Source organism: Oncorhynchus masou, chromosome 21 (genome assembly GCF_036934945.1).
Source record: "Oncorhynchus masou masou isolate Uvic2021 chromosome 21, UVic_Omas_1.1, whole genome shotgun sequence".
In the NCBI taxonomy this organism is placed as follows: domain Eukaryota; kingdom Metazoa; phylum Chordata; class Actinopteri; order Salmoniformes; family Salmonidae; genus Oncorhynchus; species Oncorhynchus masou.
In genome coordinates, this window is record NC_088232.1 from 45,438,092 (window position 1) to 45,462,236 (window position 24,145).

General features: G+C 44.1%; 1 protein-coding gene across 3 annotated transcripts in view; it reads right to left on the minus strand.

Moving 5' to 3' along the window:
* Nucleotides 1-3,473: 3,473 nt before the first annotated feature.
* Nucleotides 3,474-24,145, minus strand: part of LOC135508409 (probable E3 ubiquitin-protein ligase RNF144A-A) — a 73,328-nt gene continuing 52,656 nt past the window's right edge. For all 3 annotated transcript variants that reach the window (XM_064928569.1, XM_064928571.1, XM_064928570.1), the window contains 5 exons: nucleotides 22,856-22,916; nucleotides 18,339-18,558; nucleotides 11,730-11,877; nucleotides 10,478-10,567; nucleotides 3,474-7,305 (listed from right to left, as the gene is read on the minus strand). In XM_064928569.1, coding sequence (XP_064784641.1) covers nucleotides 7,174-7,305; nucleotides 10,478-10,567; nucleotides 11,730-11,877; nucleotides 18,339-18,558; nucleotides 22,856-22,916 — 651 coding nt within the window. In that variant the 3' untranslated portion in view covers nucleotides 3,474-7,173. The remainder of the gene's footprint in view (nucleotides 7,306-10,477; nucleotides 10,568-11,729; nucleotides 11,878-18,338; nucleotides 18,559-22,855; nucleotides 22,917-24,145) is intronic.

The following is a 24,145-nucleotide window of genomic DNA, read 5'->3' on the forward strand; positions in this document are numbered from 1 at the left end:
CCGACATTCTTACTGGTTGGTAGGTGATAAAATACTTATGTCATGCAATAAAATGCAAATGATTTACTTAAAAAGTGTACCTATGATAAAAATTACAGACCTCTACATGCTTTGTAAGTAGGAAAACTTGTAAAATTGGCAGTGTATCAAATACTTGTGTCTATATACAGTGGGGAGAACATCATATACACTGCTCAAAAAAATAAAAGGGAACACTTAAAGAACACAATGTAACTCCAAGTCAATCACACTTCTGTGAAATCAAACTGTCCACTTAGGAAGCAACACTGATTGACAATAAATTTCACATGCTGTTGTGCAAATGGAATAGACAACAGGTGGAAATTATAGGCAATTAGCAAGACACCCCCAATAAAGGAGTGGTTCTGCAGGTGGTGAACACAGACCACTTCTCAGTTCCTATGCTTCCTGGCTGATGTTTTGGTCACTTTTGAATGCTGGTGGTGCTTTCACTCTAGTGGTAGCATGAGACGGAGTCTACAACCCACACAAGTGGCTCAGGTAGTGCAGCTCATCCAGGATGACACATCAATGCGAGCTGTGGCAAGAAGGTTACCGTAGTGTCCAGAGCATGGAGGCGCTACCAGGAGACAGGCCAGTACATCAGGGGACGTGGAGGAGGCCGTAGGAGGGCAACAAGCCAGCAGCAGGACCGTTACCTTCGCCTTTGTGCAAGGAGGAGCACTGCCAGAGCCCTGCAAAATGACCTCCAGCAGGCCACAAATGTGCATGTGTCTGCTCAAACGGTCAGAAACAGACTCCATGAGGGTGGTATGAGGGCCCGACGTCCACAGGTGGGGGTTGTGCTTACAGCCCAACACCGTGCAGGACGTTTGGCATTTGCCAGAGAACACCAAGATTGGCAAATTCGCCACTGGCGCCCTGTGCTCTTCACAGATGAAAGCAGGTTCACACTGAGCATACGTCTGGAGACGCCGTGGAGAACGTTCTGCTGCCTGCAACATCCTCCAGCATGACCGGTTTGGCGGTGGGTCATGGTGTGGCATTTCTTTGGGGGGCCGCACAGCCCTCCATGTGCTCGCCAGAGGTAGCCTGACTGCCATTAGGTACCGAGATGAGATCCTCTCAGACCCCTTGTGAGACCATATGCTGGTGCGGTTGGCCCTGGGTTCCTCCTAATGCAAAACAATGCTAGACCTCATGTGGCTGGAGTGTGTCAGCAGTTCCTGCAAGAGGAATGCATTGATGCTATGGACTGGCCCGTCCGTTCCCCAGACCTGAATCCAATTGAGCACATATGGGACATCATGTCTCGCTCCATCCACCAACGCCACGTTGCACCAAAGACTGTCCAGGAATTGGCGGATGCTTTAGTCCAGGTCTGGGAGGAGATCCCTCAGGAGACCATCCGCCACCTCATCAGGAGCATGCCCAGGCGTTGTAGGGAGGTCATACAGGCACGTGGAGGCCACACACACTACTGAGCCTCATTTTTACTTGTTTTAAGGACATTACATCAAAGTTGGATCAGCCTGTAGTGTGGTTGTCCACTTCAATTTTGAGTGTGACTCCAAATCCAGACCTCCATGGGTTGATAAATTTGATTTCCATTGATAATTTGTGTGATTTTGTTGTCAGCACATTCAACTATGTAAAGAAAGGGTAATTTAATAAGAATATTTAATTCATTCAGATCTAGGATGTGTTATTTTAGTGTACCCTTTATACACACACACACACACACACACACATATATACACGTACAAATATACGCAACGGGTACCACCAAGCAAGCGGCACCATGAAAACCAATGAGCTCTCCAAACAGGTCAGGGACAAAGTTGTGGAGAAGTACATATCAGGGTCGGGTTATAAAAAAATATCCTTATAAAAAAAGTTTGAACATCCCACAGAGCACCATTAACTCCATTATAAAACATTTAAAGAATATGGCACCACAACAAACCTGCCAAGATAGGGGCGCCCACCAAAACTCAAGGACCAGACAAGGGCATCAGAGGCAACAAAGAGACCAAAGATAACCCTGAAGGAACTGCAAAGCTCCACAGCGGAGATTGGAGTATCTGTCCATAGGACCACTTTAAGCCGTACACTCCATAGAGCTGAGCTTAACGGACGAGAGGACAGAAAACAAATAAGCCAACACGTTTGGGGTTCGCCAAAAGGCATGTTGGAGACTCCCCAAAGAAATGGAAGAAGGTACTCTGGTCAGATGAGACAAATTCTGCTTTTTGGCCATCAAGGAAAGGGTTATGTATGGTGCAACTCCAATACCTCATCACCCTGAGACACCATTCTCACAGTGAAGCATGGTGGTGGTAGCATCATGCTGTGGGAATGAGTTTCTATTGGCAGGGAAACTGTTCAGAATTGAAGAAATGGATGGCGCTAAATACAGGGAAATTCTTGAGGGAAACCTGTTTGTCTTCCAGAGATTTGAGACTGGGACGGCGGTTCACCTTCCAGCAGGACAATGACCCTAAGCATACTGCTAAAGCAACACTCGAGTGGTTTAAAAGGAAACATTTAAATGTCTTGGAATGGCCTAGTCAAAGCCCAGACCTCAATCCAATTGAGAATCTGTGGTATGATTTAAAGATGGGGTAAATACTTTCGCAAACCACTGTACTCTATAGTTTCTACGGCCTCCATACATTCAACTCTATATGCATTTAACCCAAAAGCTATACAATACCTCGAGACCAAAACATTGCAAATGGTACCATACAAACATACTTAATTGATATGAATGGTACAACTTATATTTATGAGCTGGTGCCAGGAATTTAATGTTGACTATTCGGATTATAGGTACACTTGGCTTATTCTGAGAACCTGTCACAGTGCAAAGCCAAGAACTGGCAGGGGGGGTGGGGGGGTCAGCAGCAACACTATGAATAGATTTGATTGAATGTCTCAATGCATATGTGTATGATTTTGTGTTTCTCCTAGAAGGAACATAAGATCCATACAATAAGTAACGTGTACCACTGGAAGAGCCAAGGTTTACTGGATAGGTCTACCTTCAAATAAGACCACACTGACGGAGATTGTTAAATTCATTTGCACATCTCTTGTCAGTGATATTTAACATGACCTGAGAGCCGACTGGAATGAAAATATCCTATTGTGTTTGACGAAGACAAACGTACCATCCATCTTTCAACACCAGTGGGCGCACTTACACCAGTCATGTTCCTGGGACCGATGAGGACTAGTGAGAACTTCCCTATGAGCAAAAGACGTTGAAAATACAACTTTTTGGTTGAAAATACCACTTTCAACTTTGTGCTCAACGTATTCCGTTATTTACATCATACGGCCAAACCAAGTGAAGTTGTACTGGTCTGCTTACACAGCCCCCATTGTTGCTGAAAAGGACCAGCGCGGTACCATTCTGGATGACCATACTGTGAATCAGACATGAATGTGAATATGTTTGACGCATTTATGTCCAAAGGAGACAGGAGTCACAAAAAACAACCACATTTATTCCATGTCACAGTGTCAGTGAAACTGTAGATACATGGGAGAAGTACAATGTTGGTTTATTCACACATGCCAATTTAAAAGGCTACATCTTTTGAAAAGTTGAAAATAGTTGAAAGTAATTAAATGTATGATCAACTGCATCAAAGCCAACAGAACAAGTATAACACAAAGGCAACCTACGTACAGTGTCTTAAGTGTAAAAGGCAAACTTCAAAAGCCAGGATAGAGTATGTCATGACAGAAATTTAAGTACTTGTTTTCAGTCCCTAAAATGAAGAGGCATAGTATGGGTTCTTAAAACGCATAGTAGTGGTAGAGTAAAACATGCATTTTAAAAACAACAGCAATGGAATTGTTTGGACAACCTACATACATCTCAGTAGAAATGTGGACATAGCAATAGAAGTATCAAATCTTAGAAAATAATTGTGCAACATGCATGGCATCACCTCAAGGTGAACGGCGTCTAAATGTACATCTTTTTGGCCCTTTACTGCATAATGCTGAATGACACCAATGACTGAACGAGTCCTTGGAGTTTGATTGGTAGATACTGTGTAACCATATGAAAAGCCAGCAACCTAAATCAGTTGAGTCAAGAGGACAAATATTCAGGATTTCTTCTCAGCTCAACATCCCAACTATACCAAATGGATGATAAGAGAAGTGGAAACAAGTTGAGTGTTACATTTCCTATAGTCCTTCAATGCCATCCTTCCAAGTCTCCGAGTTGAGGAAATCTGGAAATAGCGTCTCCATTTCTTCTGATCTCCAAACCCATTCAAAAAACTCAACAATTCCAGAAAAACTACAGCATTTAATGAACATACTACATCTTGAAAACCAAAACAATAGTACATGTCATACCAGCAGATTCCAAGGCTCAACCTCCAACATAACATCCACACCATACGGAAACAAGATCCAAGATTTTATTTGAAAAATTCTTAGACGCTTCAAACTATTCACTTTACACCATTCAATTTCACCATTGCCACACGAGAGACCTTCTTGGCACAATTGTCATACAAAGACATGGTCAGCTCAGTGATCCACATGTTCAGTTGAAACAGGCTTTGATGCATTAAGGGTTAGAAGAAAATGAGGCTACAGGCGAGGTATTCAAACATTTAGGCTAACATCATCTTTGTTTATAAAGGAATGGCTACCATGAGGTAAGGTGATTGCTGATGATGGTTCCATTAACTGCCATAGCCCCTATTTGAATGCTACGAGGAGAGCAACATTAAAAATCAGGGACTTCTTTGAAGAGTTTCTCAGTATTCTGTATGTGTTCCAAAGTAGCTAAGTGATGGACGGAATCATAATGACTCATCTCTTGAGTTCAGGGTCAATCTTCAGTTCAAGCAATAAAAAGAATGGGCACCCTGCCACTGTTTTGGTAAACAGTAGATGTAGAAATTCATAAAACAGCTATGGATGCAAGGACTGACTATCCATTAAATATCAAAATTATAGTTAACCATTTTGAGGCTATAGAATTATTAGTGTTTACAAATGAGTAAAATAAGCTTATAGTTTGGTTTCTAATGGGTTTATACAGTTGAACTAAGCTCATGAGACCGTTATATTCTTCATAAATCAATGGCTATATATTATGAATTTAAAAGTCAAAAAATGGATGCAGCAGATTGCCCTTTTAAATGTGTTTGAGTGAGAAACGGTGTAGCTACATGCATCCTCACCACAGTCTAATGGAACAACATGAGGACAAATGACGGTGATTAACTAATGTATGGCTTCCCAGATAGGTCAAATCAAACCCATGTTACATCTGATGCAAGTCAACCCCCCTATTGTAAAACACTACCGTATGAAGAGATGGCACAGGGAATCTGGTATAACATACTGGACCACTTGATATGACCACACTATTAGCAAGACCTAGTAAGATTGGAAACGCACAAACTTGCATAGATACAGTGATGTGTAGAGCAGCTTTCGGATGTGTCCAAAACAGTCTAGTGAAGTTCTTGACATTTTGATAGCCCTGCAAAGGTTAGCTGCATGTAGAGAGAGTGAGCTCTCGACTTTCTCCCAATGAAAACATTGACAACCATACCACTAACATATGCAAGTTTTCCACTAGTTCACACAACAAAAAACATTTGTATAGGATTATTGTTCTTTACAGTAGTTGGATATATATGACCAACATCAATGTGATATGGATGATATGAAGAGACATCTTTGTATCAGAGAGACATGAATTCATCTCTTATGTTCTACCTGACAATGCACAGGTTTTAATGACTGATTGTGATGCATTAAACAAATTCATTATTTAAGTGTGCTTTCACAAGGACGGAACTGGACAATTGCAAGACAATTTTTTTCTTCAGGAAACTAAAGGTGGCTTTTTGGCTTTTTTTTCTAATTTATTTAAAACCATTTGTTCTATTTGGCTAAGCAATATGATTATCTGGGTTCAGAGGAACTCTGAATTAAAACGGCAGGACATCTATATTCAGGTATTCCATTTGACAACAGAATTCGCTTCTGTTGATTCCAAATGGTTCGTTTCCGTCTGTGTGGATGACGACACTAAGGTTCAGGGCCTGTATTCACAAAGTGTTTCAGAGTAAGAGTGCTAACCTAGGATTCACAGTCCTACTCTTAGACTGTGTGAATACAGGCCCATGATTATCTTATTGTGATGTGAGAGTGAGTTTGGGACACCGTCCACAAATACCTGTAGACACATAAGGGTTCAAATCCAGTTTGTAAAATTAATACTTTCTTGCTGATAGTTGGAACAGAGCGAAAGATTACAAAAACACTGACATCAACAAGAGAAGGTGCTGTACAGGGGAGTGAGAGAGAAAACGTCCCAACTCCCGCCCCGGTCCTTAGTGACAAACGGGAGTCTCATGTGCAAACAGAGTGAACACAAAACGTGGGCCATCACGTAACTCCAGTGCTACTTCCTGTATGTTGACAGCTACACAGAGAGTGGGGGGAGGGAGCTTTGTGTTTGACAAATGAACAAAACTTGATTTAAGTGAGTTCAAGTGAAAGGTCCTCAGATTCAAGCTGTTCCTGCATGAAAATGTCCCGAGGAGAGGATCTAGAACAGGGAGGCTCAACTCCAATTGAAGGCAGTCAATTCATGGAAGTGATTTGAAATGTAAATTCTGAAATGTAAAAACTTGTGAAATAAAAAGTTTACAGTTAAGTTTATTGAGAAGTAATTTAAAATAAATGCAATTTGATCAATTATTTAATTTTTGTTTAATTCTTAAAAGGACTGCCTTCAATTAGAATTGAGCCCAACCCTGACATCCTAATGTGTTTATCCTTCATCTTGATAAAACACCCTCCTCTTGTCTTGTACTGCCTGAAGCACAGCAGAGGCCTCAGAGTGGCCCTGCTACAGTATACTTACACAAGCCCCCAAATCCACACAGAGGGGCATCATTGTCCTCCTCAAAGTCTGACCCGTGACCTTTGACCTCGTCTACATGGGGTCACCACCTCCTTCTCCACTCCCACCATGACACTGGAGTGAGATGGATTGGGAAGTGGCTAGGCCCAAGTCACATTAAATAAAGCAGCACTCCAAGGTTGGAGGGAGGCAATAGGGGAAAAAGAAAAAAATGGTCCAAGGCGGGGGAGGGGGGGGGGACTCTTCACCCGCCTGTGTTGGTGGGGTGAGGTTTAGGTGGGAAAGGGGTCATCATCTCCTTTGCTGCACTTGCACTTGCAGCAGAGGATGAATGGTGTGGCCAGGAGGAGGAAGGGAGAGGCCACCAGCAGGAGCAGGCCAAAGCCAGCGAAGATCCCCACCACCTGGAGAGAGTGAGAGCAAGAATGGAGAGCAAGAAAGTAGAGAGAGAGAGGGGGAGGAGAGGAGGGGAGAGGGGGAGGAGAGGAGGGGGAGTAGAGGAGGGAGAGAGGAGGGAGAGAGGGGGAGGAGAGGAAGGAGAGACAGGGGGAGGAGAGGAAGGAGAGAGGAGGAGAGGAGGGAGAGAGGAGGAGAGGAGGGAGAGAGGAGGAGAGGAGGGAGAGAGGAGGAGAGGAGGGAGAGAGAGGGAGGAGAGGGAGGAGGAGGGAGGGAGAGAGAGGGAGAGAGAGGGAGAGGAGGGAGAGAGGGAGAGAGGGAGAGAGGAGGGAGAGAGAGGGGGAGAGGAGGGAGAGAGGGGAGAGGGGAGGGAGAGAGGGGGAGAGGAGGGGGAGAGGGAGGGGGAGAGGAGGGGGAGAGGGGGAGAGGAGGGGGAGAGGAGGGAGAGAGAGGGGGAGAGAGGGAGAAAGTAGAGAGGAGGGAGAGAGGGGGAGAGGAGGGAGAGAGAGGGGGAGAGAGGGAGAAAGTATAGAGGAGGGAGAGAGAGGTGGAGAGAGAGAGAAAGTAGAGAGGAGGGAGAGAGAGGTGGAGGAGAGAAAGTAAAGAGGGAGAGAGAGGGGGAGGGGAGGAGAGAACATAAGAGGGTGAGAGACTGCAACAAGACCGAAGCACCAGCAGATAAGACACTGTTTGTTTAGATAAATAGCAAACATATCAAAAGGACAACACATGCCACACTATAGAGAAACCACTTTGAAGAGGACTAGCATCTGCGAAATCGCTTAACATGATAATTAGACTCCAAGCCATTTCCACTTTTCTTCTCAAATCATTTTCTCGTTTGGCCTTATTGAACATAAACCCCTGTGTGAGTGCTGGGCATCCCTTTTATTTTCAATCTTTGTTGTGCAATTCACCTATCCCACCACATGGTGGCATCTGATTCCAGCCCAACATCTCCTCAGCAACAAAAAGGCATTCAAAACATGCATTTACAGGGAAGACCTCCTTAGAATAACATAATGCAATTCTGCCAGTTTCAGAGCAAGAGTCATTTTGGGGATCACCTCAGGGTAGGTCTGTGAAGGACAAGACGGCAGAGAGGGAGATAGTTATCTAAAAATAAACTGCAAACGGACCATTTTGACAGTCAGCTAGATGGTTTAACATAATATCCTTTGACAAAACATTTTAATTAAAGACCACCAAGCATGGATAAATATCACAGTTGAGATCCACTATTGGGTGTTTCAGTTCCTCTTGTGGAGGTATTAATATTTACATGAATTCCCCAGACGAGCACCACATTAACCTTTAGTTGTGCCGGTATACCTGTATTAACATGATATCCTGTGTGCCCATATGAACAAACCCTGACAATGCTATCGTATAGAATATACCTGGTCTGAGAACAGTGAGCCTGGAGAGGTGACCTTCATTCCTCTTATGGCATCCCTAATGGACACAATCCAATAACTGATCTGAAGTCAGACAGAGGCTGAGCTTTCATCAAGGCAGGATTTGCCCTATCAGATCAGGGCCTTTATTCATAAAAAGTGCTGATCTATGATCAGTTTTGCCTTTTAGATCCCAAAATCAGCACCCCTTTTGTGAATAAGGGCCATGTGTTAGGTATTCATGAGGAGTTCGAGAGAGCGACAAGGTCCTTGGAAGCAGCGAGGTTGTACGGGCTGCGCAGGAAGCAGCGAGGTTGTACGGGCTGCGCAGGAAGCAGCGAGGTTGTACGGGCTGCGCAGGAAGCAGCGAGGTTGTACGGGCTGCGCAGGAAGCAGCGAGGTTGTACGGGCTGCGCAGGAAGCAGCGAGGTTGTACGGGCTGCGCAGGAAGCAGCGAGGTTGGGCTGCGCAGGAAGCTGGGCTGCGCAGGAAGCCGCGAGGTTGTACGGGCTGCGCAGGTAGCAGCGAGGTTGTACGGGCTGCGCAGGAAGCAGCGAGGTTGTACGGGCTGCGCAGGAAGCAGCGAGGTTGTACGGGCTGCGCAGGAAGCAGCGAGGTTGTACGGGCTGCGCAGGAAGCAGCGAGGTTGTGCGCAGGAAGCAGCGAGGTTGCGCTGCGAAGCAGCGAGGTTGTACGGGCTGCGCAGGAAGCAGCGAGGTTGTACTGCGCAGGAAGCAGCGAGGTTGTACGGGCTGCGCAGGAAGCAGCGAGGTTGTACGGGCTGCGCAGGAAGCAGCGAGGTTGTACGGGCTGCGCAGGAAGCCGCGAGGTTGTACGGGCTGCGCAGGTAAGCAGCGAGGTTGTACGGGCTGCGCAGGAAGCAGCGAGGTTGTACGGGCTGCGCAGGAAGCAGCGAGGTTGTACGGGCTGCGCAGGAAGCAGCGAGGTTGTACGGGCTGCGCAGGAAGCAGTGAGGTTGTACGGGCTGCGCAGGAAGCAGCGAGGTTGTACGGGCTGCGTACAGGAGGTGCAGTACACAAGCTAGCAGTCACAACACTATTAAAACACGGGAAACGTGCTCGTCTATGAATAGATATGTGTTTGAAGTTACTGTACTTATAGCTGAAAAATGACTTGGTGATGTAAGATGAAATTGTTTTGTTGTTGCATTAAATTAATATTAAAATAACAATTCTAAAGGACGCATGGACTTCCAAGTGTTATGTTTGAACCTTTAACTAGACAGGTCAGTTAAGAACAAATTCTTATTTACAATGATGGCCTACACCGGTCAAACCCGGCCGACTCTGGGCCGATTGTGCACCGCCCTATGGGACACCCGATCACGGCGGGTTCTGATACAGGCTGGGTTCGAACCAGGGTGTCTGTGGTGACGCCTCAAGCACTGAGATGCAGTGCCTCAGATCACTGCGCCACTAGGGAGACAGTCGGTTACAACATGGTTATGCATGTCGTAACGCAAGATATTGAGCAGCCGGTCACATTTGTGCCAAACTAAAAGCTTTACTATTACCCATTGACTAGTAAATGTACACATACAAAGGAAATGACCTAGAAGATAGCAATGTCAGACATGTTCTCACCAACAATGGGCCAACATCTAGAGCACATGAACCAACCTATGCACTCCTACCGACTAGTGTTTTTACATAGCACCGTCCATGTGTATTCATGTTGAACACGAAGTCCAGTGTGTGAAAGAGAGCGAGAGACAAAAAGCTATGAAGGAGAACAGTGAGTGTGCTAACATACTGTAACTCACCTGTGTTCTGTGCCAGATGACAGACGACCTGGAGTGGCCTAGTTTGTTTCGACAGGGTCCTTTGTCAAAGTGGATCAGGAGGAAGTCATCCTGACACACACACACACACACACACACACACACACACACACACACACACAGAGAGAGAATAATGATCCATCATTAGTACTCAGAGGTAGCTGCTGAGAGAAAATTGCTTTTAAATGACCAGTGCAGTCTAAATTGCCTGTGGTCTGAAATGAGGATTTACTTAGACACAAAGCTTCCTAGCTTCGTACAAGCACAGATAACAAATAAATAAATAAAACTGTTGTTTCAGTTCCATTGCCTTGTATCAAACGTCATGGATTTGGAAAGACATTGGCCTGCAGCCTTATCACTCCTCCTGTAGTGCCATCATTCCCCATGTAACACATTGAATCACTGCTAACACCAGACGGAGTGAATTCTATGCAGATTTCAGACTGCTGTATAGCAGTCAGGTGCAACATTCTCTGTCACAGCGAATTTAAAAATCCTTGGCAAAGATACGTGTGTATTATTCTATAGTAACATCAGCATGTTGTAGCAGCATGCGAGCAGAGGTGTTTCAGGCAAACATTGAGACAACTTTCTACTCAAGTCCAGGAACTCTAGAAAGTACCAGCAGAAAGGCATGTGTGTGTGTGAGAGAGGAGGGAGATACAGGGTTCTCTACTCACGTCCAGTGACTCCAGGCAGTACCAGCAGAAGGCATGTGTGTGTGTGAGAGAGGAGGGAGATACAGGGTTCTCTACTCACGTCCAGTGACTCCAGGCAGTACCAGCAGAAGGCATGTGTGTGTGTGAGAGAGGAGGGAGATACAGGGTTCTCTACTCACGTCCAGTGACTCCAGGCAGTACCAGCAGAAGGCATGTGTGTGTGTGAGAGAGGAGGGAGATACAGGGTTCTCTACTCACGTCCAGTGACTCCAGGCAGTTCCAGCAGAAGGCATGTGTGTGAGAGAGGAGGGGGAGACAGGGTTCTCTACTCACGTCCAGTGACTCCAGGCAGTACCAGCAGAAGGCATGTGTGTGTGTGAGAGAGGAGGGGGATACAGGGTTCTCTACTCACGTCCAGTGACTCCAGGCAGTACCAGCAGAAAGGCATGTGTGTGTGTGAGAGAGGAGGGAGATACAGGGTTCTCTACTCACGTCCAGTGACTCCAGGCAGTACCAGCAGAAAGGCATGTGTGTGTGTGAGAGAGGAGGGAGATACAGGGTTCTCTACTCACGTCCAGTGACTCCAGGCAGTACCAGCAGAAGGCATGTTTGCAGTTCTTGCACATCATCTGGGCACAGCCCTCGTCTCTCTCGATGTACACCTTACACTTGGGACAGCGCTTGATGGGACCGTCATCATCGTCACTCTTGTAAAAGGAGCTGAGGAGACAGTGAGAGAGCAACGTTCAGTGTGTGTTACGTTTCTTAAACAAATTCTGTTTGAAACAAGTGTTTATTCTGAATAATGCTTACAAAGACCACGATACATCAGAGACCCAGAGATTTTCCACCCTTACAGTTTATCATGCCACAGAGCTGTTATAGCCTTTGTAAGTGCACAATAGACCCAAGCTTGCAATAAACTGGACACAGAACAAGCATATTAATTTCTTGAGCCAATTATCCAGCTATTGATCACATACAGCCAGAGTGAATTAAGGTACACCTCTTACTTCCTCCTTAATTTGATACCCTGACAGCCATTTTGCAACCAAAAATGACTTGATTCTAGCATCTACTTTGGAAGGAAAGTGATGGAGGCCTGAATGTAATGTAATACAGGTTCAAGATCAGAAGGTAAAATACATGGATCGCTGTGAGGTTTGAGGAGAGTGTCTGTTTCATATGAGCAATGGCAACAGAGAGAAACTAAAACAAATATCAGTGAAAGGCAGAAGTCTCCGTGCAAAATGGGATCGGTCCACTGAGGATAACATTTGCCCTTTGTGATAATGCCTTCATATGTCGCTGGTTGCAGAACGGGCTAATAGTGTAAGAGGAAGCCATTAAAATAAGGAGACTAATTTCCCCTCCCCCACTCTTCAAGGAGAGCGAGAAGGAAGAATGTACTCCAGAGCTCACTGTTGAGACAACTGAAGCATCACAGTAAGAGCCATACAAGCCATAATTGAAGTCTTGACAGTGGGGAAAGAGGAGGCTGCAGAGTAAAAGGGCAATCTGCAGCTCCTACATCCATTTTGGGACGTATAAATGAATTATATGTACCCCTTGAGTAATATGCATTATAAATGCCTCATGAAATTAGTACCCCATGAGAAACCAAATGATGTCTGTTTTACTCTGTTTGTAAACAATGTAAAGCCTCAAAACGTTAAAACTTCCATTTGGAAATCATGGATGGTCAATCCTCGCATCTATAGCTCTGTCTATGAATATGAGAGTGGCTACACATCTCCAGCCCCATTACTCAGCTTTTTACCCAAACAGAGGCGGGAAGTACAATTTGGTATTATTCAACAGCTGATTGTCGCGTTAAAAGATGAACTGTTCAGGATTTTACAACTGGATGTTAGTTGGTTCCTCATCCTGAAGTTAGTCCACGGGAATCTGTAATCCATGCTTTTCCTTAAACAGACAATACAACCATTAGCTGACTAGCTAACAAATGGTTAAAGAAAAGTGTGGCAAATAAAACCAATTTCATTTAAGGACCAAAAAACTGACAGCTGTATAAATTGCAAAATAGTTGGGAAGAGATTTGTGTTGTACCCATTCCATGGCACATGGTCAATGAATGGACACACAAAACAACGCCGGATTCAAAACGTCACATTTTTCTATTTCAATTACAACCAATAGAATGTTCCAGGAATGGCTGAAGCATGGCAAAATTCGCCTAGAACTAACGCTGCAGATAGCAATACTGGGTGATTTGAAAAGCCATAGTCAATCAATCAATAAATAATATCATAATTATTTTAGCAAAAATGTTAAATGACAATCTGTAGAAGCTATGAGAATAGAAAGGTTCAGTACTTTTGTGAAACATCACATTTAAAAAAATATATGTCAAATTGAAATCCAAAATGGATGGTGTTAAGAGATAGGAGGGGTTGAATGGAGCTGAAGGTTGGGACTAATAACAAGATGTAAAACATACGAGGTCTGTAAAATGTACATAGGTTCAGAAATGTTGTGAAATAGCAGTTACAAATAGAAATCAACTGGATGGACATCAGAAATAGAGGAAGGACTAAAAATAAACAAAAAATAACTATTGTAAAATAGATAGGCTTTAGTTCAAACATCTTATACACATTTTACAGACTAAGTGTTATTGTTTATTAGTTTTCTCCAATTGGGGGAAGGGTGGTGGGGTTTGCAGGGAATAATAAAGGTATATTCTAAAAAAGTATGTATATCTATATAGGTATGTGTATGTATATGTGTATGTATGAATGTTTATGTACGCATATGTATGTACGTGCATGTACAGTCGTGGCCCTAAAGTTTTGAGAATGACAAATATTAATTTCCAAAGTTTGCTGCTTCAGGGTTTTTAGGTATTTTTGTTAGATGTTACTATTGAATACTGAAGTATAATTACAAGCATTTCATAAGTGTCAAAGGATTTTATTGACAATTCCATGAAGTTGGTGCAAAGAGTCAATATTCAATATTCTTTTTCAAGACCTCTGCAAACCACCCTGGCATGCTGTCAATTAACTTCTTGGCCACATCCTGACTGATGGCAGCCCATTCTTGCATAATCAATGCTTGGAGTTTGTCCGAATTGGTGGGTTTTTGTTTGTCCACCCGCCTCTTCAGGATTGATCACAAGTTTTCAATGGGATTAAGGTCTGGGGAGTTTCCTGGCCATGGACCCAAAATATCAATGTTTTGTTCCCGAGCCACTTAGTTATCACTTTTGCCTTATGGCAAAGTGCTCCATCATGCTGGAAAAGACATTGTTCATCACCAAACTGTTCCTGGATGGTTGGGAGAAGCTGCTCTCGAAGGATGTGTTTGTACCATTCTTTATTCATGGCTGTGTTCTGAGGCAAAATTGTGAGTGAGCCCACTCCCTTGGCTGAGAAGCAACCCCACACATGAATGGTCTCAGGATGCTTTACTGTTGGCATGACACAGAACTGATGGTAGCTCTCACCTTGTCTTCTACGGACAAGCTTTTTTCCGGGTTGCCCCAAACAATCGGAAAGGGGATTCAGAGAAAATTACTTTACCCCAGTTCTCAGCAATCCGATCCCTGTACCTTTTGCAGAATATCAGTCTGTCCCAGATGTTTTTCCTGGAGAGAAGTGGCTTCTTTGCTGCCCTTCTTGACAGCAGGCCACCCTCCAAAAGTCTTCACCTCACTGTGCGTGCAGATGCACTCACACCTGCCTGCTGCCATTCCTGAGCAAGCTCTGTACTGGTGGTCCCCCGATACCGCAGCGGAATCAACTTTAGGAGACGGTCCTGGTGCTTGCTGGACTTTCTTGGGTGCCCTGAAGCCTTCTTCACAACAATTGAACTGCTCTACTTGAAGTTCTTGATCCGATAAATGTTTGATGTAGGTGCAATCTTACTGGTAGCAATATCCTTGCCTGTGAAGCCCTTTTTGTGCAAAGCAATGATGACGGCACTTGTTTCCTTGCAGGTAACCATGATTGACAGAGGAAGAACAATGATTCCAAGCACCATCCTCCTTTTGAAGCTTCCAGTCTGTTATTCGCACTCAATCAGCATGACAGAGTGTTCTCCAGCCTTGTCCTCGTCAACACTCACACCTGTGATTCTCTCGTTAACACTGACATGTCAGCTGGTCCTTTTGTGGCAGGGCTGAAATGCAGTGGAAATGTTTTTTGGGGATTCAGTTCATTTGCATGGCAAAGAGGGACTTAGCAATTAATTGCAATTCACCTGATCACTCTTAATAACATTCTGGAGTATATGCAAATTGCCTTCATACAAACTGAGGCATTCGATTGAAAATTAATGTGTGTCATTCTCAACTTTTGGCCACGGCTGTATTTGGATATATTTACCCCAAAAAATATATGGGGGATTGGAGATGATGCAGACAATTACAGTGATGGAAGCAACAATCTTCCCGCAATATTAAGCTGATCCACCCCTAAGAATAAAAAAAACAACCATTAACTAACTTTAGCCACCACTAGCTAACAATCAATGGACGTGATGGGGCATGTTTCTTTATTGTATGGGGATATGATGTTTAAGTAGCAACTAAATGTGGAGTTGATGAGAATTGATTTGGCCATGGCGAAAGTTTGTTGTGGCTGTTAAGAGAAAACCGAACCATGGATCAGTTTCTCCTGGCCCACAGACGACTTAAGTTGTAAAATCCTGAACAGTCCCTTTAACACTGGGGCCTTTCGTGACATCTGAGGACAACTCAACAACTCTCCCCTTCACTCTTCTTTCAGATGGCTTTAATACTGGGCCACCATATCCTATAATTTTAAGTAGACAACTCATCCAAATTGGCTATGAGTTACGATCATAAATTGATCTACTTGCTCCCTGTACAACTTTCACCAGGTGACTTTAGTCAACCCCGGCTAGCCTTAACTGACCCCATGGGTCCCAGCACTACCGTCAGGCAATCTGCTCCAGCCAATAGACTTGGTCATATTAAATATCCACAAAAATGTACTAGATGACTAGAGACTACTACATGATTCATGCCATAGTGTTACACATGAAAGCAGCAGGCTTCCTGGAACCATCAACAGCAGTAGCTAGGCTGGTATCCAGAAACAGAGAGCTGGCTGGATTGTAAATACAGGTTCCCTCAGGGACCAGAGGTTGTGTCCTCACAGTGTCTTCAGTAGCGAGGACAGAGGCTGTGTCCTCACAGTGTCTTCAGTAGCGAGGACAGAGGCTGTGTCCTCACAGTGTCTTCAGTAGCGAGGACAGAGGCTGTGTCCTCACAGTGTCTTCAGTAGCGAGGACAGAGGCTGTGTCCTCACAGTGTCTTCAGTAGCGAGGACAGAGGCTGTGTCCTCACAGTGTCTTCAGTAGCGAGGACAGAGGCTGTGTCCTCACAGTGTCTTCAGTAGCGAGGACAGAGGCTGTGTCCTCACAGTGTCTTCAGTAGAGAGGACAGAGGCTGTGTCCTCACAGTGTCTTCAGTAGCGAGGACAGAGGCTGTGTCCTCACAGTGTCTTCAGTAGAGAGGACAGAGACTGTGTCCTCACAGTGTCTTCAGTAGAGAGGACAGAGGCTGTGTCCTCACAGTGTCTTCAGTAGAGAGGACAGAGGCTGTGTCCTCACAGTGTCTTCAGTAGCGAGGACAGAGGCTGTGTCCTCACAGTGTCTTCAGTAGAGAGGACAGAGGCTGTGTCCTAGGTAGAGGACAGATCAACATGAGAAGGAAACAATGACGGCTAAAAACAATTCATGTATGTACGTGGATCAGTGCACCAGGGTTTCCAAAATAAGAACAAACTTATGTTTCTGCTCTCACCAAAACAATGCTTACAGTGTAATTTATTGGGGAAAGCGAGTTAAGCAGGTTGATTGAATAAGGCCCCATGTGCTGCTTTTTGGGATGAAATGTCATTCAGTTGTCACGGGTGTAACCCTATTCAACTAGTTTGAGGTGATGGGAAGGTGAGTGAGTTAAAGTGGCACTAGTCTCTTTTTCACTTCATTTAACATCCGATATACTTAACAAAAGGCAGTCCTGCTAAGTCATGACAGAGCACACATTGGGGGGGGGGGTTACAAGCCCTCTTTTGTTCTCTATTGCCCCTCAAACAAGGGGAGGCTGATGACATCACGACATGCCATCAGACCAACTCTGGCTTGAATGCCCTATACGCCTTGAAGTCTGCAGTAAACTTTTTTACCCTTTAGTGTATGTACTTGAATGTATTTATACTTGGGATATCGCTTTTCAACAGTAAAAAGTTAAAGTTAAAGATGGTGAAGACAGGAGGAGGAAGAGGACAAAACTCCAGTTCTATACCTTGTCTCTTACGGGTAGGAAGGATGTGTCCGGGGAGGATAGGAAGTGATTGAGATGAGAAAAAAAAAAGAACTCTTGGGTGGTATCTAGATGGTCATACCTTTCATACAGACTGTGCCATACTGGGATATTCAGTAATACCGGCACTGAACACAAGGTTCACTGATACTCTGTAATCCAAAAGGTTAGCAATGCTGACAAGCACATGTCAAATTCCATAGAGTAGGTTAACTACATGCTAACAAACAAATTGTGACCTAAACAAGTAACAAACAAATTATACTCACAGTTTTCAGCACGCACAAAACAAATATTAGCCTTCAAGGCTCCTGATCAAGGAGGGGATTCTCTGCGGTTACCAAGCGAATGCTTAAATTTTGGAAGAAGCTAACCACTTAACGTTAGCTAGATAGCTAACTACCTACTAAATTAGCAAACCAAACGCACAGCTGCTGAGCATATATCACATTTTAGACAGTTAACTTAAAATAGTTATAAGATTTCTAGCTGGCAAAAATATAGTTGTAAATTCCATACCTTAACTAGATCACCTGGTGCATGCCGCACAACAATTAATGACTCACAAGGCTCTGGTCTACCGTCGTTGTGTGCTTGTAAACAGGCGCCACGTAACTGGGGTCTACCATAAGCTTCATAACAATGTGACAGGTGAAATGAAGAACGCAATGTTCTTTATCTCCAAACATACTGCACAAGTTGACATCATGCATTTACTTAAAATGCAGCAAAAATTCCCATTTATTAAAAAAAACTTTTAAAATAAATAGTTTAAACGGTATTGACAATTGTAAAAACTTCCCGTGGCTTCTTCCAAATACACTGGTATACCGCCAAGGCTAGAGGAGACCGTCTAGGTCCATACCTGGTCTCTCCAGGTAGGAAGGCGGTGATGGGCAGGTTGTTCTCCGGTGGTGGGCAGGCCTGCCCGGGGTGCCAGTTAGCCTTGCAGGCAGAGCAGAACTCCAGGGTGCACACGGCACACTGCACCAGCTGGGGCAGCGCCACCTCAGTCTCCTTCAGCTGGCACACTGCCTGGCACGACGACGACGGGCACCACATCAGACACGGGTCCAGAAGCACCTCTGTGGTGGCACAAAACAAGGTGTCACCAAAAGACTACTGTAACCCCAGCCCGCCTGTGTGGTAGTGGCATGGTGACCTGAGTTCATAAGTGACTGTAGTGCCTCTGTCGTTACATGTGGTAACACACATTCAATGCAATGACTTTTTGCAGAAATTAGTGATATTAATGATAGCAAAAACAATCCAAATACAATAATTCCATGTATGTTTTACTACTTTATTATTGACTGTCATCTTTCATGTCTGTGTGTATGGTGAGATTGTATGTGTACCAAACCAATCGCAATTGTGACTGACGTAAACAAACTCCCAATCATGTCTAATTTGACATACACAAAATCACCTTCAGTTGGTCCATAAACAGGGCAGCTAAATGCACTTCTATTGTTCTCTATTTAAATTAGCATCTACCGAACTAAACAAAACTGGCAGATGCTCAATGTTTGGTCTGTCGCTACAAAACAAACCTGACCATGCACACAATTCCACAAGCAGTCTTTGGCTCTGCCAAATATGGAACGGTTTCAGACACTATTCTGACTCGCTGGCCTGGAAAGTTGATGAGATGGCTGACTGCCTATACCCACTCTTTTCCATGGTTTTTCTTAAATATTTGTACCCATTTATGGGGATCGAATGTGGCCACGGTCACCATATTGTGTGTGTGGTGTTGTATGTGTAAGCATGCACACTAGGGTTGAATATTCTCCTGACATTTTACAAAGTGTTCCATCCTGAGAAAAAAATCCCTTTTCTCCCGAGTATTTCCAGACAAAACCAGACGTGTCATTCCAAAGCAATGGAGGACTTATGTAATTGTAAAAAATTAAATAAAAACATTTACTTTGCTCTGTTCATCCTTCCCTTAATCTGGACTAATCTCCCAATCCCTGACAATATGTTTTTGCGCTAGTTGGTTATACCTGCACTAAAACTACAGTTTTCAGCCAACTTGTTTATAGCACTTTTATTTTGATGACTGATCAAAACTCATTTTCACATGTCTCTCTTGTCCCTCTGCAGCACATACATTTGTAAAAAAAAAAAAAAAAAAGTCTAAAAAAAAACTGTTCACTTAGTCATTATGTGTAGATTGATGAGGAATATTTTTATTTAACACATTATAGAATAAGGCTGTAATGTAGGACCGGACGATATGGAAAATAAATTATCACGATATATATATATTTTTTAATTCGATAAATGATAATTATCACAATAATCAAATAATGTTTAAAAAAAGGTTCATATCTGCTTCAGACTCAAGAATGCCTGAACAAACCAAAGGCTTTAATGTTTCTTATTTATTGTCAGAAGTAGAACTCACAAATAACATTTTAACTCCTTTTTTTTAAATCTGTAAACCCTTACAAGTCTTGAGAAAGAAAGAAAAAAATACTGCAAGTCAATATGCATTATAACTGTCAGCCTAACGGCACATCACAGTTGAAGTTCGGGGAGTAGTTGTCTTACAAGTTACAAGCAAGAAGGACAAGTCTGTCTACGGTCTCTGGCTTTAAAGCTGCCTTATGGCAGGTCACCATGTTTCCACCGGTGCTAAAAACACGCTCTGGGGGGGGGGAGCTGGTCGCAGGAACGCACAGGTAGCGCTTTGCCAGGTGCCTGACTTTGGGAAGGTTTTTTGGGTGGATCTTCCACCTGTCCAGTGGATTGGTTTCACTGTCAGCATTAGGAGACTGAAGCTAGCAGTTGAGTTCCATTTCCACCAGCTGGATTTCAGTAAAAACCTGTGGTGGTGGAGCATGGCTTTTTGAAAAAACTGCCTCGTGACTCTTTTTAGCTGGCAGTTGTGGTGAAGCAGCAGCAACGTCTCCCTGTGCTGGGCTTGGGTTTTCATGTCCCTCATTGAACATCTGAGACAACTCTTGCTTTTACGTGGCCCACCTTCTCCTCTTTGATGTAATGTGTTTTAAACCGAGGGTCGACCAACGAGGCCATGTCCAGGAGGTCATCTGTGGCTAGGTCATCATATTTCTCATTCAGATAGTCATGGACTATCGTTTTGATGGTTTGGGTGAGCTCTGTTTCACCATCATCAGGTTTCATGACCTCTGTATTGAACAGGTGTAGTACTGGCTCCAGGTAAGACACACTGATATAAGACTCACCAGACAGAGCGGGGTCAATGCATGGTTGATGGACTCAAGAACATCTATATAGGTGGAAGTTAAGTGTCGGGTGTTCTGGTCACTGGACATGACCTGTGAAATGTCTTTCTCCTGCTCCAGTACTCTTTGCACCACCTCTTGACGTGTCCCCAGCCGGTAGGCAACTCTGTCACCAACTTGTGCTGGGGTAAGTAGTGTTCTTTCTGAGCAACTGTCAGGTCTCTTGTTTTTCCATGAATAGGAAAAGGTACCTACCACTTTCCTACACAGTCCAATTGCTCAATCCACCCATGTCTCTACCCACTAAGAGAAATCAAATGTTAAATCACAATAATCCCTTTAGCTACGTACAAATGTCATATTTAACTTAATCAGTTGAAGAAAAGAAATGCACATTTAGTTTCATCTAACCAATCACTTCAATATACACAATTGACAAGGTTACTTAAGAATGGCCAAGTGCAGACGATGTCCAAAACATTGCAGTCGGGTCCATTCGTTGATCTGAGCGGCCTTCACCACGTTCACACCACTATCCATTGTAATGTAGATCTGTCTTGACTGAGTCCCCTCTGCTATATGAGCCCCGTCAATGAGCCACTCTGCTATTGCTTCACCCGTGTGGTCTTCGGGAAAGTATGATGTTTGAAGGCATTTATTTGGAAGATTCCAGTCTTTGTCAATATAGTGGATAGCTATTATAAGGCTCTGACGTGAGACTAGACCACAGATCGGTAGTAGTAGCAAAATACATCAAATCGGTCTTGAGCTGTTCCTCAACTTTTTCTCTACACTCAGCGTCGAGTTTAGGCAGTGCTTTGTGAGAGAAAATGTTTGCGGCCAGGGGACAAGTACCTGGGGTCCATTAAATTGATAAGCCTCTTGAAACCTTCCTTTTCGACTGCGCTAATTGGTCGCATGTCCTTGGCAATGCAATGCATAAGAGATTTTGCGATGTCCTTGTGTCTTTCAGATGTTTGCTCGTAGGGCATAAACGCTGTCAGTGTTGACTACGTCGGACGAACATCCCTAGATTGGCTGATTCGAGGGGAGTTTATCAATCCGAGGTGCAAACTCAAACTTTCTGCATGTGCCAAAGAGTGATTTTTCTTCAGATGGTGACTTGGTAGCCATCTGTCTAAGGCACAATTTGCACCGAACATTGCTCTGCTCTTTGTCGGACTTCAAAAAGCCAAACCACTTCCAAATAACTGAACCAGTTGAATTATTTGTATCAATAATGTTGGAAGCTGTTCCTTCTCCATGGCATCACTGCCACTGTTTTTGCCTACATAACACATTTTGTGGTTAATAGTGGTTACTCCATCACTCCAGGTGCTAAGTGGTTTTTAGTCGGCGTATACCTCTACGTGCATATTTTCACTTCGCTGCATGTTCCTGCTGCGTCAGAGGTGAAATGGACTGCTGTACTGTATTATTCTATATCAACATTATCGAAAAATTAATCTAAACATTTTTATATCGTTAGAGGGATGTAATTACCTCGATAATTATTGATATGTCGCCCAGTCCTACTGTAACATAACAAAATGTGGAAAAAGGAAAGAGGTCTGAATACTTTCCGAAAGCACTGTAGCCCTCTCTTTCCTCTCTTTGATAGTGGCTTGTGTTCAACTTTGATTGGGATAGAGACAGGCTCGAAGCCAGGACACGATAGGTCAGCCAACAGGACAAGCATTCTGATTCGGGGATGACACTTCTGATAATCCTCCAGTCCACTAGAGTCCAGGTAAAGAATGAGAGATGTTGTTGAGAGATTGGACAAAGGCTGTACATAACTGACAAGGTAGAGGGTTGTCATTGTCCTCCAGATCACTTTAAAATGGTGTGGGGAGACAAGGGACAGAGGTGGGGCTCCTGTGACCAGAGTAGACACCTACGGACGGGCGCGAGACACACACGGACGGAAAAGCGAGACGCACACACACACACACACACGGCTGGACGGGCTGGACACACACACACGGACGCACGGCACACACACGGCACACACGGAAGCACACGGCACACGGACGCCCACGGCACACACACACACGGACGCACACACACAGACGCACACGGCACACAAACACGGATGCACACGGCACACACACACATCAGGCTATGAGTGGTGAGGCAGTCACAGATCGTTTCTTCTCCCACTCACCCCTTTCAAACTGTAACTTCTTGTGTCTCTGCATAACCTCTGAAGCCACCATGCACTCAATCTGAATGAGGAAGAGAAGAGGAACAGTTAGGAACACGTGCTTTTGATAGTTTACCAAGCGAATATCGGACAGGATGCTTTAGGTTACACCACAATATTAGCAATTACTAAACCCCACTCAATTCCAGCATCATTAGAACTAGCCCACCTGTTTTAAAGAGAGGAGTATATGCATACTGGCTAGCTATACGGAGAGTTAAATGTGGTCATTACAAGACGATGACGTTTATCAAAGACGTAGCTGTCACAGCAGCTGGATGAGTACACCGTCTGACTGGAGTTACAAGCCAGGTTCTATTAAAGGGCCAGTGACTGATTGGAAACATACAGCCATGCCACCAACCTCCGAGACAGAGAGAGAGAGAGTCCATCAAGCAAAGTACCTGGAGAGGCGAGGAGCGGTGCCCTTGGATTGACCTCAAATTAGAGAGGGATGCAGGAGAGCAGAGCCCATCCACTCTGTATAAGCACGATGACACGTTTAGAAGGGAGCAAGAGCTAGGCCAGATTGCTGTGATGCGAGGGAGCCGGAGCTAGGGCAGACTGCTGTGGTGAGAGGGAGCCGGAGCTAGGGCAGATTGCTGTGTGGAGACAGCTTGGGGGAAGGCTAATGTCTGCTCAGCAGGAAACCCCAATTAAACAGTCCTTCTGCAGCGTCAGGTCTTAGGAATGGATGAGGAGATCTTTGAAGGACATGTGAACAAATGTAATTAATCCAAACAACTCACATACTTATCTATGTTAATAGTAAGTGTTGTTCAAAAGGACTAAATATCAATAAAAGTTGGGCCATGAAAGACAGCAATTTCAGTGAGATTTTAAAACCTGTCCCCTTCACATCCAAGACACCACCTTCACTTCCATTGTTTTTGATCAATGCTAATATAAGCAGTTGTTACCAGGAGCTAAGTACTGAAAAATCTGAAGCGTGAATTAAAAGTTGCTTGCCCACAGGCTAAGTGTCAAGGTACAGAGACATTAACTATGTGAGTGAGTGATCGGTATGTAAGAAAAATGATCTATAAATGCATATATTTTTCTACAATGTACCTGCTTGCTTATAGGCTGTAACGTAACAAAATGTGGAAAAATTCAAGGGATCTGAATACTTTCCAAATGCACTTTATATAACTCGTCACAGACAACCACAATTCATAAAGCTTTTAAAACAATTACCTGCACACCAGATCACTTTGGTATTATTGTATGTTGCTATGTTTCTAGCTAGCT